The 18,341-nt window shown below is 49.6% G+C and overlaps 1 protein-coding gene across 2 annotated transcripts in view; it reads left to right on the top strand.

Annotated features, from left to right (window-relative positions):
- Positions 1–16,330, top strand: part of LOC109879708 (ubiquitin carboxyl-terminal hydrolase 33) — a 78,181-nt gene extending 61,851 nt beyond the window's left edge. Inside the window, exons 21-24 of one of the 2 annotated variants that reach the window (XM_031807133.1) lie at positions 2,134–2,242; positions 2,450–2,552; positions 14,980–15,048; positions 15,228–16,330. In XM_031807133.1, the coding sequence (XP_031662993.1) occupies positions 2,134–2,242; positions 2,450–2,552; positions 14,980–15,048; positions 15,228–15,367 (421 nt within the window). In that variant the 3' untranslated portion in view covers positions 15,368–16,330. Of the gene's footprint in view, positions 1–2,133; positions 2,243–2,449; positions 2,553–14,979; positions 15,049–15,227 lie in introns of those variants that run through there. The other variant, XR_004205843.1, reaches the window with a different exon arrangement.
- The last annotated feature ends 2,011 nt before the right edge of the window (positions 16,331–18,341 follow it).

Raw genomic sequence — 18,341 nt, 5'->3', positions numbered from 1 at the left:
AGCGACACGGCACCGTTCATACAGCGACACGGCACCGTTCATACAGCGGCACCGTTCATACAGCGACACGGCACCGTTCATACAGCGACACGGCACCGTTCATACAGCGACACGGCACCGTTCATACAGCGACACGGCACCGTTCATACAGCGACACGACACCGCACATACAGCGACACCGTTCATACAGCGGCACCGTTCATACAGCGACACCGTTCATACAGCGACACGGCACCGTTCATACAGCGGCACCGTTCATACAGCGACACCGTTCATACAGCGACACCGTTCATACAGCGACACCGTTCATACAGCGACACCGTTCATACAGCGACACCGTTCATACAGCGACACCGCTCATACAGCGGCACCGTTCATACAGCGGCACCGTTCACACAGCGACACGGCACCGTTCACACAGCGACACGGCACCGTTCATACAGCGGCACCGTTCATACAGCGACACGGCACCGTTCATACAGCGACACGGCACCGTTCATACAGCGACACCGTTCATACAGCGACACGACACCGTTCATACAGCGACACCGTTCATACAGCGACACGGCACCGTTCATACAGCGACACCGTTCATACAGCGACACGGCACCGTTCATACAGCGACACCGTTCATACAGCGACACGGCACCGTTCATACAGCGACACCGTTCATACAGCGACACGACACCGTTCATACAGCGACACCGTTCATACAGCGACACGGCACCGTTCATACAGCGACACGGCACCGTTCATACAGCGACACGACACCGTTCATACAGCGACACCGTTCATACAGCGACACGACACCGTTCATACAGCGACACGACACCGTTCATACAGCGACACGGCACCGTTCATACAGCGACACGACACCGTTCATACAGCGACACGGCACCGTTCATACAGCGACACGACACCGTTCATACAGCGACACCGTTCATACAGCGACACGGCACCGTTCATACAGCGACACGGCACCGTTCATACAGCGACACCGTTCATACAGCGACACCGTTCATACAGCGACACCGTTCATACAGCGACACCGTTCATACAGCGACACGGCACCGTTCATACAGCGACACCGTTCATACAGCGACACCGTTCATACAGCGACACGGCACCGTTCATACAGCGACACCGTTCATACAGCGACACGGCACCGTTCATACAGCGACACGGCACCGTTCATACAGCGACACCGTTCATACAGCGACACGACACCGTTCATACAGCGACACGGCACCGTTCATACAGCGACACGACACCGTTCATACAGCGACACGGCACCGTTCATACAGCGACACGACACCGTTCATACAGCGACACGGCACCGTTCATACAGCGACACCGTTCATACAGCGACACCGTTCATACAGCGACACCGTTCATACAGCGGCACCGTTCATACAGCGACACGGCACCGTTCATACAGCGACACCGTTCATACAGCGACACCGTTCATACAGCGGCACCGTTCATACAGCGACACCGTTCATACAGCGGCACCGTTCATACAGCGACACGGCACCGTTCATACAGCGACACGGCACCGTCATTAAGTGGGATTATTGACTACGTTTACATGGCGGAGTATTAAACAGGATTGTTACGGAAATCCTTTTTCTTGCATACTATGTTTTAATCAAACCTATATTAATTAATCGAGAGTTATTCACAATAATCACATTATTGTGTCAGTGCCACCGTACCAATAGTTGATAAAGTCATGGTTTATAAGGTGTATTTTTATGGCTAGGAGCTTTGTCTGACGTCAGATAGCACGACGGCCGTCCTGGCAGCGCATGCGGTTAAGGGGAGAGGTTTATTCACTGAGCTGTGTTTCAAGGCCTGAATTCTGGGACTGTGGTCCCTGGTCTAGGTGTTACTAAGCTGTGATTGGTCTGCCAAGGTGTGTTACTAAACTCTTGATTTGCATGTCAAGGTTTTACTAAGCTGTGATTGGTCTGTCAATGTTTTACTTAGCTGTGATTGGTCTGTTAAGGTTTTACTAGGCTGTGATTGGTCTGTCAATGTTTTACTAAGCTGTGATTGGTCTGTCAATGTTTTACTAGGCTGTGATTGGTCTGTCAAGGTGTGTTACTAAGCTGTGATTGGTTTGTTGTCTAGGTATGGAGGCGGGCCTGCTGTCAACCACCTGTATATGTGTCACACTTGTCAGACAGAAATTGAGAAGCTGGAGAAGAGACGCAGGACAGAGCTGGACATGTTTGTCTGGGTAAGGACTTTCACGGATACTTTCCTTTGCAGGATTTTTTCCACCCCAGCACTAACACACCTGTTTTTATGTTCTCAATTAATTGAAATGATAAACTTTCTCTCTCAACTCTCTTTCTTCCCGTCCTCTCCCCTTCCCTCGTTCTTCTCCCTATCCTCCCCTTCCATCCCCTCTCTCCCCCCATCCCCTCTTCCTTCCTCTGTTCAGCTGAACAAGGCGTTCCAAGAGGAGGAGTCTCCACTGATCATCTACTGCATCAGCATGCAGTGGTTCAGAGAGTGGGAGGGCTTCGTTAAGGGAAAGAACAATGGTGAGTGGTTGGTTCAGAGAGTGGGAGGGCTTCGTTAAGGGAAAGGACAATGGTGAGTGGCTGGTTCAGAGAGTGGGAGGGCTTCGTTAAGGGAAAGGACAATGGTGAGTGGTTGGTTCAGAGAGTGGGAGGGCTTCGTTAAGGGAAAGGACAATGGTGAGTGGTTGGTTCAGAGAGTGGGAGGGCTTCGTTAAGGGAAAGGACAATGGTGAGTGGTTGGTTCAGAGAGTGGGAGGGCTTCGTTAAGGGAAAGGACAATGGTGAGTGGTTGGTTCAGAGGACGGGAGGGCTTCGTTAAGGGAAAGGACAATGGTGATTGGTATAACAGATACACTACATGACCAAGACTATGTGGACACCTGCATGTCGAACATCTCATTCCAAAATCATGGGCTTTAAAAGGGAATCGGTCCCCATCTTTGCTACTACAACAGCCTCCACTGTTGGAACATTGCTGCAGGGACTTGCTTCCATTCAGCCACAAGAGCATTAGTGAGGTCGGGTATTTATGTTGGGCGATTAGGCCTCCTGGCTCGCAGTCTGTGTTCCAATTCATCCCAGAGGTGTTCGATGGGGTTGACCATTCATCCCAGAGGTGTTCGATGGGGTTGACCATTCATCCCAGAGGTGTTCGATGGGGTTGACCATTCATCCCAGAGGTGTTCGATGGGGTTGACCATTCATCCCAGAGGTGTTCGATGAGGTTGACCATTCATCCCAGAGGTGTTCGATGGGGTTGACCATTCATCCCAGAGGTGTTTGATGGGGTTGACCATTCATCCCAGAGGTGTTCGATGGGGTTGACCATTCATCCCAGAGGTGTTCGATGGGGTTGACCATTCATCCCAGAGGTGTTTGATGGGGTTGACCATTCATCCCAGAGGTGTTCGATCTCGACAAACCATTTCTGTATGGACCTCGCTTTGTGCACTAGGGGACTTCTCATGCTGAAACGGTAAAGGGCCTTCCCCAAACTGTTGCCACAAAGTTGGAAGCACAGAATGGTCTAGAATAACTAATGGCACCGGAGGAGATGGCTGCCGTTTTAAGGGCTCTTAAACAATTGTGTTTTTGTGTGTTATTTGTAACTTATTTTGTACATAATGTTTCTGCCATTTATGACCGAAAAGTCCTTCTAGATATCAGCCACTTATGACCGAAAAGTCCTTCTAGATATCAGCCACTTATGACCGAAAAGTCCTTCTAGACATCAGGACAGCGATAACTCACCTCGTACTGGACAAAGATTTTTTTTCTTTAACGAGTCGGACGCGAAGGATTTACTTCAGACATCGTAATTCGCAGAAGAAAGAGACGGAGATATTGGGACGTAGGTCGGGGTGCCTCGTTAGGATCCGACAGGAGAAAGAGATGGAGATATCGGGGTCGTAGGTCGGGGTGCCTCGTTAGGATCCGACAGGAGAAAGAGATGGAGATATTGGGACGTTGGTCGGGGTGCCTCGTTAGGATCCGACGGCGAATGGGTAATCTGCCTCTACCATCAGTCCTATTAGCTGACGTACAAATGGATAACAAAATAGACAAGTTACGATCATGAATATCCTACCAATGGGACATTAAAAACTGTAATATCTTATGTTTCACTGAGTCGTGGCTGAACGACGACATGGATAACATACAGCCAGCTGGGTTTACACTGCCTCCGGAAAGATAAGGGGTGGAGGTCTTTTTGTCAATGAGAGCTGGTGCATGAAATCTAATATTAAGTCTCAAGGTCGCCTGAGGTAGAGTATTTCATGATAAGCTGTAGACCACACTATTTACCAAGAGTTTTCATCTATATTTTTCGTGACTGTCTATCTACCACCACAAACCAATGCTGGCACTAAGACCGCACTCAACGAGCTGTAATAGGCCATAATCAAACAGGAAAACACTCATCCAGAGGTGGCGCTCCTAGTGGCCGGGGTCTTTAATGCAAGGAAACTTAAATCAGTTTTACCTCATTTCTACCAGCATGTCACATGTGCAATCAGAGGGGAAAAAAACTCTGGACCACCTTTACTCCACACACAGAGATGCATACAAAGCTCACCCTCCATTTGGCAAATCTGACCATTAATTATATCCTCCTGATTCCTGCTTACAAGCAAAAACTTAAGCAGGAATCACCAGTGACTCGCTCAATATAGAAGTGGTCAGATGACACAGATGCTAAGCTACAGGACTGTTTTGCACAGATTGGAATATGTTCTGGGATTCTTCCGGTGGCACTGAGGGGTACACCACTGGCTTCATCAATAAGTGCATTGATGACGTCGTCCGCCCAGTGACTAAAAGTACTTACCCCAACCAGAAGCCATGGATTACAGGCAACATCCGCACTGAGCTAATGGGTAGAGCTGCCGCTTTCAAGGAGCGGTACTCTAACCCAGACACTTAGAAGAAATCCCGCTGTGCCCTCAGACGAACCATCAAAAGCATCAATACAGGACTAAGATTGAATCGTACTACACCGGCTCCCACGCTTGTCGGATGTGGCAGGGCTGGCAAACTATTAGACTACAAAGGGAAGCACAGCCGCGAGCTGACCAGTGACAAGAGCCTACTAGATGAGATAAATTACTTCTATGCTCGCTTCAAGGCAAGCAACACTGAAGCATGCATGAGAGCATCAGCTGTTCCAGATGACTGTGTGATCACGCTCTCCGTAGCCGATGTGAGTAAGACCTTCAAACAGGTCAACATTCACAAGGCCGTAGAGCCAGACGGATTACCAGGACGTGTGCTCCGGGCATGTGCTGACCAACTGGCAAGTATCTTCACTGACATTTTCAACATGTCCCTGACTGAGTCTGTAATACCAACATGTTTCAAGCAGACCACAATAGTCTCTGTGCCCAAGAACACTAAGGTAACCTGCCTAAGTGACTACTGACCCATAATACTCACGTGAGTAGCCATGAAGTGCTTTGAAAGGCTGGTCAGGGCTCACATCAACCCCATTATCCCAGAAACCCTAGACCCACTCCAATTTGCCTACCGCCCCAACAGATCTACAGATGATGCGATCTCTATTGCACTCCACACTGCCCTTTCACACCTGAACAAAAGGAACACCTATGTGAGAATGCTGTTCATTGACTACAGCTCAGCATTCAACACCATAGTGCCCTCAAAGCTCATCACTAAGCTAAGGACCCTGGGACTAAACACCTCCCTCTGCAACTGGATCCTGGACTTCCTGACGGGCCGCCCCCAGGTTGTAAGGGTAGGTAACAACACACCCGCTACGCTGATCCTCAACACAGGGGCCCCTCAGGGGTGCGTGCTCAGTCCCCCCCTGTACTCAATGTTCACTCATAACTGAACTGCCAGGCACGACTCCAACACCATCATTCAGTTTGCTGATGACACAACAGTGGTAGGCCTGATCACCAACAACGACGATACAGTCTAAAGGGAGGAGGTCAGAGACCTGGCCGTGTGGTGCCAGGACAACAACCTCTCCCTCAATGTGAGCAAGACCAAGGAGATGATTGTGGACTACAGGAAAAGGAGGACCGAACAGGCCCCTATTCTCATCGACGGGACTGTAGTGGAGCAGGTTGAGAGTTCAAGTTCCTTGGTGTCCACATCACCAACTAACAATCATGGTCCAAACACACCAAGACAGTTGTGAAGAGGGCGCAACAAAGCCTATTCCCCCTCAGGAGACTGAAAAGATTTGGCATGGGTCCTCAGATCCTTAAGTTCTACAGCTGCACCATCGAGAGCATCCTGACTGGTTACATCATGCAAGGCACTACAGAGGGTACATCACTGGGGACAACTTTCCTTCACTTTAACTCTACCTACATGTACATATTACCTCAATTACGTTGACTAAACCCCTCCGCACATTGACTCTGTACTGGTATCCCCTGTATATCGCCTCCACATTGACTCTGTACCGTAACACCCTGTATATAGCCTCCACATTGACTCTGTACCGGTGCTCCCTGTATATAGCCTCCACATTGACTCTGTACCGGTACCCCCTGTATATAGCCTCCACATTGACTCTGTACCGGTACCCCCTGTATATAGCCTCCACATTGACTCTGTACCGGTGCCCCCTGTATTTAGCCTCCACATTGACTCTGTACCGGTACCCCCTGTATATAGCCTCCACATTGACTCTGTACCGGTACCCCCTGTATATAGCCTCCACATTGACTCTGTACCGGTGCCCCCTGTATATAGCCTGCACATTGACTCTGTACCGGTACCCCCTGTATATAGCCTCCACATTGACTCTGTACCGGTACCCCCTGTATATAGCCTCCACATTGACTCTGTACCGGTGCCCCCTGTATTTAGCCTCCACATTGACTCTGTACCGGTACCCCCTGTATATAGCCTCCACATTGACTCTGTACCGGTGCCCCCTGTATATAGCCTCTACATTGACTCTGTACCGGTACCCCCTGTATATAGCCTCCACATTGACTCTGTACCGGTACCCCCTGTATATAGCCTCCACATTGACTCTGTACCGGTACCCCCTGTATATAGCCTCCACATTGACTCTGTACCGGTGCCCCCTGTATTTAGCCTCCACATTGACTCTGTACCGGTACCCCCTGTATATAGCCTCCACATTGACTCTGTACCGGTGCCCCCTGTATTTAGCCTCCACATTGACTCTGTACATGTACCCCCTGTATATAGCCTCCACATTGACTCTGTACCGGTGCCCCCTGTATATAGCCTCTACATTGACTCTGTACCGGTACCCCCTGTATATAGCCTCCACATTGACTCTGTACCGGTACCCCCTGTATATAGCTTCCACATTGACTCTGTACCGGTACCCCCTGTATATAGCCTCCACATTGACTCTGTACCGGTGCCCCCTGTATTTAGCCTCCACATTGACTCTGTACATGTACCCCCTGTATATAGCCTCCACATTGACTCTGTACCGGTACCCCCTGTATATAGCCTCCACATTGACTCTGTACCGGTGCCCCCTGTATTTAGCCTCCACATTGACTCTGTACCGGTACCCCCTGTATATAGCCTCCACATTGACTCTGTACCGGTACCCCCTGTATATAGCCTCCACATTGACTCTGTACCGGTGCCCCCTGTATATAGCCTCTACATTGACTCTGTACCGGTACCCCCTGTATATAGCCTCCACATTGACTCTGTACCGGTACCCCCTGTATATAGCCTCCACATTGACTCTGTACCGGTGCCCCCTGTATATAGCCTCCACATTGACTCTGTACTGGTACCCCCTGTATATAGCCTCCACATTGACTCTGTACCGGTACCCCCTGTATATAGCCTCCACATTGACTCTGTACCGGTACCCCCTGTATTTAGCCTCCACATTGACTCTGTACCTTAACACCCTGTATTTAGCCTCCACATTGACTCTGTACTGTAACACCCTGTATATAGCCTCCACATTGACTCTGTACCGGTGCCCCCTGTATATAGCCTCCACATTGACTCTGTACCATAACACCCTGTATATAGCCTCCACATTGACTCTGTACTGGTACCCCCTGTATATAGCCTCCACATTGACTCTGTACCGGTACCCCCTGTATATAGCCTCCACATTGACTCTGTACCGGTGCCCCCTGTATTTAGCCTCCACATTGACTCTGTACCGGTACCCCCTGTATATAGCCTCCACATTGACTCTGTACCGGTGCCCCCTGTATTTAGCCTCCACATTGACTCTGTACATGTACCCCCTGTATATAGCCTCCACATTGACTCTGTACCGGTGCCCCCTGTATATAGCCTCTACATTGACTCTGTACCGGTACCCCCTGTATATAGCCTCCACATTGACTCTGTACCGGTACCCCCTGTATATAGCTTCCACATTGACTCTGTACCGGTACCCCCTGTATATAGCCTCCACATTGACTCTGTACCGGTGCCCCCTGTATTTAGCCTCCACATTGACTCTGTACATGTACCCCCTGTATATAGCCTCCACATTGACTCTGTACCGGTACCCCCTGTATATAGCCTCCACATTGACTCTGTACCGGTGCCCCCTGTATTTAGCCTCCACATTGACTCTGTACCGGTACCCCCTGTATATAGCCTCCACATTGACTCTGTACCGGTACCCCCTGTATATAGCCTCCACATTGACTCTGTACCGGTGCCCCCTGTATATAGCCTCTACATTGACTCTGTACCGGTACCCCCTGTATATAGCCTCCACATTGACTCTGTACCGGTACCCCCTGTATATAGCCTCCACATTGACTCTGTACCGGTGCCCCCTGTATATAGCCTCCACATTGACTCTGTACTGGTACCCCCTGTATATAGCCTCCACATTGACTCTGTACCGGTACCCCCTGTATATAGCCTCCACATTGACTCTGTACCGGTACCCCCTGTATTTAGCCTCCACATTGACTCTGTACCTTAACACCCTGTATTTAGCCTCCACATTGACTCTGTACTGTAACACCCTGTATATAGCCTCCACATTGACTCTGTACCGGTGCCCCCTGTATATAGCCTCCACATTGACTCTGTACCATAACACCCTGTATATAGCCTCCACATTGACTCTGTACTGGTACCCCCTGTATATAGCCTCCACATTGACTCTGTACCGGTACCCCCTGTATATAGCCTCCACATTGACTCTGTACCGGTACCCCCTGTATTTAGCCTCCACATTGACTCTGTACCTTAACACCCTGTATTTAGCCTCCACATTGACTCTGTACTGTAACACCCTGTATATAGCCTCCACATTGACTCTGTACCGGTGCCCCCTGTATATAGCCTCCACATTGACTCTGTACCGGTGCCCCCTGTATTTAGCCTCCACATTGACTCTGTACATGTACCCCCTGTATATAGCCTCCACATTGACTCTGTACCGGTACCCCCTGTATATAGCCTCCACATTGACTCTGTACCGGTGCCCCCTGTATATAGCCTCTACATTGACTCTGTACCGGTACCCCCTGTATATAGCCTCCACATTGACTCTGTACCGGTACCCCCTGTATATAGCCTCCACATTGACTCTGTACCGGTGCCCCCTGTATATAGCCTCCACATTGACTCTGTACTGGTACCCCCTGTATATAGCCTCCACATGACTCTGTACCGGTACCCCCTGTATATAGCCTCCACATTGACTCTGTACCGGTACCCCCTGTATTTAGCCTCCACATTGACTCTGTACCTTAACACCCTGTATTTAGCCTCCACATTGACTCTGTACTGTAACACCCTGTATATAGCCTCCACATTGACTCTGTACCGGTGCCCCCTGTATATAGCCTCCACATTGACTCTGTACCATAACACCCTGTATATAGCCTCCACATTGACTCTGTACTGGTACCCCCTGTATATAGCCTCCACATTGACTCTGTACCGGTACCCCCTGTATATAGCCTCCACATTGACTCTGTACCGGTACCCCCTGTATTTAGCCTCCACATTGACTCTGTACCTTAACACCCTGTATTTAGCCTCCACATTGACTCTGTACTGTAACACCCTGTATATAGCCTCCACATTGACTCTGTACCGGTGCCCCCTGTATATAGCCTCCACATTGACTCTGTACCATAACACCCTGTATATAGCCTCCACATTGACTCTGTACTGGTACCCCCTGTATATAGCCTCCACATTGACTCTGTACCGGTACCCCCTGTATATAGCCTCCACATTGACTCTGTACCGGTGCCCCCTGTATTTAGCCTCCACATTGACTCTGTACCGGTACCCCCTGTATATAGCCTCCACATTGACTCTGTACCGGTGCCCCCTGTATATAGCCTCTACATTGACTCTGTACCGGTACCCCCTGTATATAGCCTCCACATTGACTCTGTACCGGTACCCCCTGTATATAGCCTCCACATTGACTCTGTACATGTACCCCCTGTATTTAGCCTCCACATTGACTCTGTACTGGTACCCCTGTATATAGCCTCCACATTGACTCTGTACCGGTACCCCCTGTATATAGCCTCCACATTGACTCTGTACCGGTACCCCCTGTATATAGCCTCCACATTGACTCTGTACCGGTTGCCCCCCTGTATTTAGCCTCCACATTGACTCTGTACCGGTACCCCCTGTATATAGCCTCCCACATTGACTCTGTACCGGTGCCCCCTGTATTTAGCCTCCACATTGACTCTGTACCGGTACCCCCTGTATATAGCCTCCACATTGACTCTGTACCGGTACCCCCCTGTATATAGCCTCCACATTGACTCTGTACCGGTGCCCCCTGTATATAGCCTGCACATTGACTCTGTACCGGTACCCCCTGTATATAGCCTCCACATTGACTCTGTACCGGTACCCCCTGTATATAGCCTCCACATTGACTCTGTACATGTACCCCCTGTATTTAGCCTCCACATTGACTCTGTACATGTACCCCCTGTATTTAGCCTCCACATTGACTCTGTACTGGTACCCCCTGTATATAGCCTCCACATTGACTCTGTACCGGTACCCCCTGTATATAGCCTCCACATTGACTCTGTACCGGTACCCCCTGTATATAGCCTCCACATTGACTCTGTACCGGTACCCCCTGTATATAGCCTCCACATTGACTCTGTACCGGTGCCCCCTGTATTTAGCCTCCACATTGACTCTGTACCGGTACCCCCCTGTATATAGCCTCCACATTGACTCTGTACCGGTACCCCCTGTATATAGCCTCCACATTGACTCTGTACCGGTGCCCCCTGTATATAGCCTGCACATTGACTCTGTACCGGTACCCCCTGTATATAGCCTCCACATTGACTCTGTACCGGTGCCCCCTGTATTTAGCCTCCACATTGACTCTGTACCGGTACCCCCTGTATATAGCCTCCACATTGACTCTGTACCGGTACCCCCTGTATATAGCCTCCACATTGACTCTGTACATGTACCCCCTGTATTTAGCCTCCACATTGACTCTGTACTGGTACCCCCTGTATATAGCCTCCACATTGACTCTGTACCGGTACCCCCTGTATATAGCCTCCACATTGACTCTGTACCGGTACCCCCTGTATATAGCCTCCACATGACTCTGTACATGTACCCCCTGTATTTAGCCTCCACATTGACTCTGTACTGGTACCCCCTGTATATAGCCTCCACATTGACTCTGTACCGGTACCCCCTGTATATAGCCTCCACATTGACTCTGTACCGGTACCCCCTGTATATATCCTCCACATTGACTCTGTACCGGTACCCCCTGTATATAGCCTCCACATTGACTCTGTACCGGTACCCCCCTGTATATAGCCTCCACATTGACTCTGTACCGGTACCCCCTGTATATAGCCTCCACATTGACTCTGTTACCGGTACCCCCTGTATATAGCCTCCACATTGACTCTGTACCGGTGCCCCCTGTATTTAGCCTCCACATTGACTCTGTACCGGTACCCCCTGTATATAGCCTCCACATTGACTCTGTACCGGTACCCCCTGTATATAGCCTCCACATTGACTCTGTACCGGTGCCCCCTGTATATAGCCTGCACATTGACTCTGTACCGGTACCCCCTGTATATAGCCTCCACATTGACTCTGTACCGGTGCCCCCTGTATTTAGCCTCCACATTGACTCTGTACCGGTACCCCCTGTATATAGCCTCCACATTGACTCTGTACCGGTACCCCCTGTATATAGCCTCCACATTGACTCTGTACATGTACCCCCTGTATTTAGCCTCCACATTGACTCTGTACTGGTACCCCCTGTATATAGCCTCCACATTGACTCTGTACCGGTACCCCCTGTATATAGCCTCCACATTGACTCTGTACCGGTACCCCCTGTATATAGCCTCCACATTGACTCTGTACATGTACCCCCTGTATTTAGCCTCCACATTGACTCTGTACTGGTACCCCCTGTATATAGCCTCCACATTGACTCTGTACCGGTACCCCCTGTATATAGCCTCCACATTGACTCTGTACCGGTACCCCCTGTATATATCCTCCACATTGACTCTGTACCGGTACCCCCTGTATATAGCCTCCACATTGACTCTTTACCGGTGCCCCCTGTATTTAGCCTCCACATTGACTCTGTACCGGTACCCCCTGTATATAGCCTCCACATTGACTCTGTACCGGTACCCCCTGTATATAGCCTCCACATTGACTCTGTACCGGTACCCCCTGTATATAGCCTCCACATTGACTCTGTACTGGTACCCCCTGTATATAGTCTCCACATTGACTCTGTACCGGTACCCCCTGTATATAGCCTCCACATTGACTCTGTACCGGTACCCCCTGTAAATAGCCTCCACATTGACTCTGTACCGGTGCCCCCTGTATATAGCCTCCACATTGACTCTGTACTGGTACCCCCTGTATATAGCCTCCCCATTGACTCTGTACCATAACACCCTGTATATGGCCTCCACATTGACTCTGTACCGGTACCCCCTGTATATAGCCTCCACATTGACTCTGTACCGGTACCCCCTGTATTTAGCCTCCACATTGACTCTGTACCGGTGCCCCCTGTATATAGCCTCCACATTGACTCTGTACCATAACACCCTGTATATGGCCTCCACATTGACTCTGTACCGGTACCCCCTGTATATAGCCTCCACATTGACTCTGTACCGGTACCCCCTGTATTTAGCCTCCACATTGACTCTGTACCGGTACCCCCTGTATTTAGCCTCACTACTGTTATTGTACTGCTGCTATTTAACTGTTTCTTTTTTACTTAACACTTGTTTTTCTTTAAACTGTGTTGTTGGTTAAGGGCTTGTCAGTAAGCATTTCACTGTAAGGTCTACAGCTGTTGTATTCGGCGCATGTGACAAATAACATTTGATTTGAATGTCATTTTATGCTGTAGCGTTAAGATTTCCCTTCACTGGAACTAAGGGGCCTAGTCCAAACCATGAAAACAGCCCCAGACCATTATTCCTCTTCCACCAAACTTTACAGTTGGCACTATGCATTCGGGCAGGTCGCGTTCTCCTAGCATCTCCTAAACCCAGATTTGTCTGTCGGACTGCCAGATGGTGAAGCGTGATTCATCGCTCCGGAGATCTCGTGTCAACTGCTCCAGAGTCCACTGGCATCGAGCTTTACACTCCAGTCGACGCTTGGCATTGTGCATGGTGATCTTAGGCTTGTGTGCGGCTGCTCGGCCATGGAAACCCCTTTCATAAATCTCCTGACGAACAGTTCTTGTGCTGACGTTGGTTCCAGAGGCAGTTTGGAACTTGGTAGTGTTGCAACCGAGGACAGACCATTTTTATGCGCTACGTGCTTCAGGACTCGGTGGTCCCGTTCTGTGAGATGGTGTGGCCTACCACTTCGCGGCTGAGCCGTTGTTGCTCCTAGACGTTTCTACTTCACAATAACAGCACTTACAGTTGACCGTGGCAGCTCGAACAGGGCAGAAATTTGATAAATTGACTTGTTGGAAAGGTGGCATCCTATGACGGTGCCAAGTTGAAAGTCACTGTGCTCTTCTGTAAGGCCATTATACCTCGAGTGTTTGTCTATGGAGATTGCATGGCTGTGTGGCTTTAGTTGCGAAATCCACTCATTTGAAGGGCTGTCTAGATACTGCTGTATGGATAGAGTAGTAGGTGTGATTTGGAGTCTCCACCCCCAGCTGTTGAAAGGAGTGCTATAATGTGCTATAATGTGCTATAATGTGCTATATTATGTGCTATATAGTGTGCTATATTATGTGCTATATTATGTGCTATGTGCTATATTATGTGCTATATTATGTGATATATTATGTACTATATAATGTGCTATATTATGTGATATATTATGTGCTATATTATGTGCTATGTGCTATATTATGTGCTATATTATGTGATATATTATGTACTATATAATGTGCTATATTATGTGATATATTATGTGCTATATTATGTGCTATATAATGTGCTATATTATGTGCTATATAATGTGCTATATAATGTGCTATATAATGTGCTATATTATGTACTATATAATGTGCTATATAATGTGCTATATAATGTGATATATTATGTACTATATAATGTGCTATATTATGTGCTATATTATGTGATATATTATGTGATATATAATGTGATATATTATGTGATATATAATGTGCTATATTATGTGCTATATAATGTGCTATAATGTGCTATATAATGTGCTATAATGTGCTATATAATGTGCTATATTATGTGCTATATAATGTGCTATATAATGTGATATATTATGTGCTATATAATGTGCTATAATGTGATATATTATGTGCTATATTATGTGCTATATAATGTGCTATAATGTGATATATTATGTGATATATAATGTGATATATTATGTGATATATAATGTGCTATATTATGTGATATATTAGGCTGCTTTCAGACTACATTTTGTGTGTCATAATAATTAATTTCCCTCTCCCTTGCAGATCCACCGGGACCAATCGATAACTCCAAGATCGCGATCAACAAGAATGGCCATCTAACACTCAGACAAGGTAACAGCCTGACCCAAGTCAACTCTGCTGTCTTCTCTAAATCCCCTGCTTATATAATGTCCTATCAGTGTGATGCTGATGGAACTGTTGTGGACACACTTGATCAAGATAGAAAAAAGCTACTAAATGTGTGCGTTATTTCAGTCTCATTAAATCTGTGTGCTGTTTACTCCCTCAAGGAGCTGACTCGGGACAGATCTCTGAGGAGACGTGGAACTTTCTCCACTCCGTCCACGGAGGAGGTCCGCTCGTAACAGTCCGGCCTAACGTCTCTCACCCCGAACTAGAGGCCTCCTCGCAGTCTAAGGAGAAGATATAGGTGGAGGCGTGCTACGTTTAAATCTACCAACATACCAACTCCTTCACATGAAACAACCTACCTACTGTACCAACTCCTTCACATGAAACAACCTACCTACTGTACCAACCCCCTTAACAGGAAACTACCTACCAACCCCTTAACAGGAAACTACCCTACCAACCCCTTAACAGGAAACTACCTACCAACCCCCTAACAGGACACCCCCAACACCAACCCCCTAACAGGACACCCCCAACACCAACCCCCTAACAGGACACCCCCAACACCAACCCCCTAACAGGACACCCCCAACACCAACCTCCTAACAGGACACCCCCAACACCAACCTCCTAACAGGACACCCCCAACACCAGCCCCCTAACAGGAAACCCCCAACACCAACCCCTTAACAGGAAACTACCTACCAACCCCTTAACAGGAAACTACCTACCAACCCCCTAACAGGAAACTACCTACCAACCCCCTAACAGGAAACTACCTACCTACCAACCCCCTAACAGGAAACTACCTACCTACCAACCCCCTAACAGGAAACTACCTACCTACCAACCCCCTAACAGGAAACTACCTAACTACCAAACCCCCTAACAGGAAACTACCTACCCACCAACCCCCTAACAGGAAACTACCTACCCACCAACCCCCTAACAGGAAACTACCTACCCACCAACCCCTTAACAGGAAACTACCTACCCACCAACCCCTTAACAGGAAACTACCTACCCACCAACCCCTTAACAGGAAACTACCTACCCACCAACCCCTTAACAGGAAACTACCTACCCACCAACCCCTTACCATCCCCTAACAGGAAACTACCTAACCACCAACCCCTTAACAGGAAAATACCTACCCACCAACCCCTTAACAGGAAACTACCTAACTACCAACCCCCTAACAGGAAACTACCTAACTACCAACCCCCTAACAGGAAACTACCTAACTACCAACCCCCTAACAGGAAACTACCTAACTACCAACCCCCTAACAGGAAACTACCTACCCACCAACCCCCTAACAGGAAACCCCCAATACCAACCCCCTAACAGGAAACTACCTACCCACCAACCCCCTAACAGGACACCCCCAACACCAACCCCCTAACAGGAAATCCCCAACACCAACCCCCTAACAGGACACCCCCAACACCAACCCCCTAACAGGACACCCCCAACACCAACCCCCTAACAGGACACCCCCAACACCAACCCCCTAACAGGACACCCCCAACACCAACCCCCTAACAGGACACCCCTAACAGGACACCCCCCAACACCAACCCCCTAACAGGAAACCCCCAACACCAACCCCCTAACAGGAAATCCCCAACACCAACCCCCTAACAAGAAATCCCCAACACCAACCCCCTAACAGGAAACCCCCAACACCAACCCCCTAACAGGACACCCCCAACACCAACCCCCTAACAGGACACCCCCAACATCAGCCCCCTAACAGGAAACCCCCAACATCAGCCCCCTAACAGGACACCCCCAACACCAACCCCCTAACAGGAAACCCCCAACATCAGCCCCCTAACAGGAAACCCCCAACATCAGCCCCCTAACAGGAAACCCCCAACATCAGCCCCCTAACAGGAAACCCCCAACATCAGCCCCCTAACAGGACACCCCCAACACCAACCCCCTAACAGGAAACCCCCAACATCAACTCCCTAACAGGAAACCCCCTAACAGGACCCCCCTAACAGGACACCCCCAACACCAACCCCCTAACAGGAAACCCCCAACACCAACCCCCTAACAGGAAATCCCCAACACCAACCCCCTAACAAGAAATCCCCAACACCAGCCCCCTAACAGGAAACCCCCAACACCAGCCCCCTAACAGGACACCCCCAACACCAACCCCCTAACAGGAAACCCCCAACACCAACCCCCTAACAGGAAACCCCCAACACCAACCCCCTAACAGGAAACCCCCAACACCAACCCCCTAACAGGAAACCCCCAACACCAACCCCCTAACAGGAAACCCCCAACACCAACCCCCTAACAGGAAACCCCCAACACCAACCCCCTAACAGGAAACCCCCAACATCAGCCCCCTAACAGGAAACCCCCAACATCAGCCCCCTAACAGGACACCCCCAACATCAGCCCCCTAACAGGACACCCCCAACATCAGCCCCCTAACAGGAAACCCCCAACATCAGCCCCCTAACAGGAAACCCCCAACATCAGCCCCCTAACAGGAAACCCCCAACACCAGCCCCCTAACAGGAAACCCCCAACACCAGCCCCCTAACAGGAAACCCCCAACATCAGCCCCCTAACAGGAAACCCCCAACATCAGCCCCCTAACAGGAAACCCCCAACATCAGCCCCCTAACAGGAAACCCCCAACACCAGCCCCCTAACAGGAAACCCCCAACACCAACCCCCTAACAGGAAACCCCCAACACCAGCCCCCTAACAGGAAACCCCCAACACCAGCCCCCTAACAGGAAACCCCCAACACCAGCCCCCTAACAGGACACCCCCAACACCAGCCCCCTAACAGGACACCCCCAACATCAGCCCCCTAACAGGACACCCCCAACATCAGCCCCCTAACAGGACACCCCCAACATCAGCCCCCTAACAGGACACCCCCAACATCAGCCCCCTAACAGGACACCCCCAACACCAACCCCCTAACAGGACACCCCCAACACCAACCCCCTAACAGGACACCCCCAACATCATCCCCCTAACAGGACACCCCCAACATCAGCCCCCTAACAGGAAACCCCCAACATCAGCCCCCTAACAGGAAACCCCCAATACCAACCCCTAACAGGAAACCCCCAACACCAACCCCTAACAGGACACCCCCAACATCAGCCCCCTAACAGGAAACCCCCAACATCAGCCCCCTAACAGGAAACCCCCAACACCAACCCCTAACAGGAAACCCCCAACATCAGCCCCCTAACAGGAAACCCCCAACACCAACCCCTAACAGGAAA

The sequence above is a fragment of the Oncorhynchus kisutch genome, linkage group LG27 (genome assembly GCF_002021735.2).
Source record: "Oncorhynchus kisutch isolate 150728-3 linkage group LG27, Okis_V2, whole genome shotgun sequence".
Lineage (NCBI taxonomy): Eukaryota > Metazoa > Chordata > Actinopteri > Salmoniformes > Salmonidae > Oncorhynchus > Oncorhynchus kisutch.
Note: the sequence above shows the minus strand (reverse complement) of the source record. Positions and strands in the feature narration are given on the sequence as shown.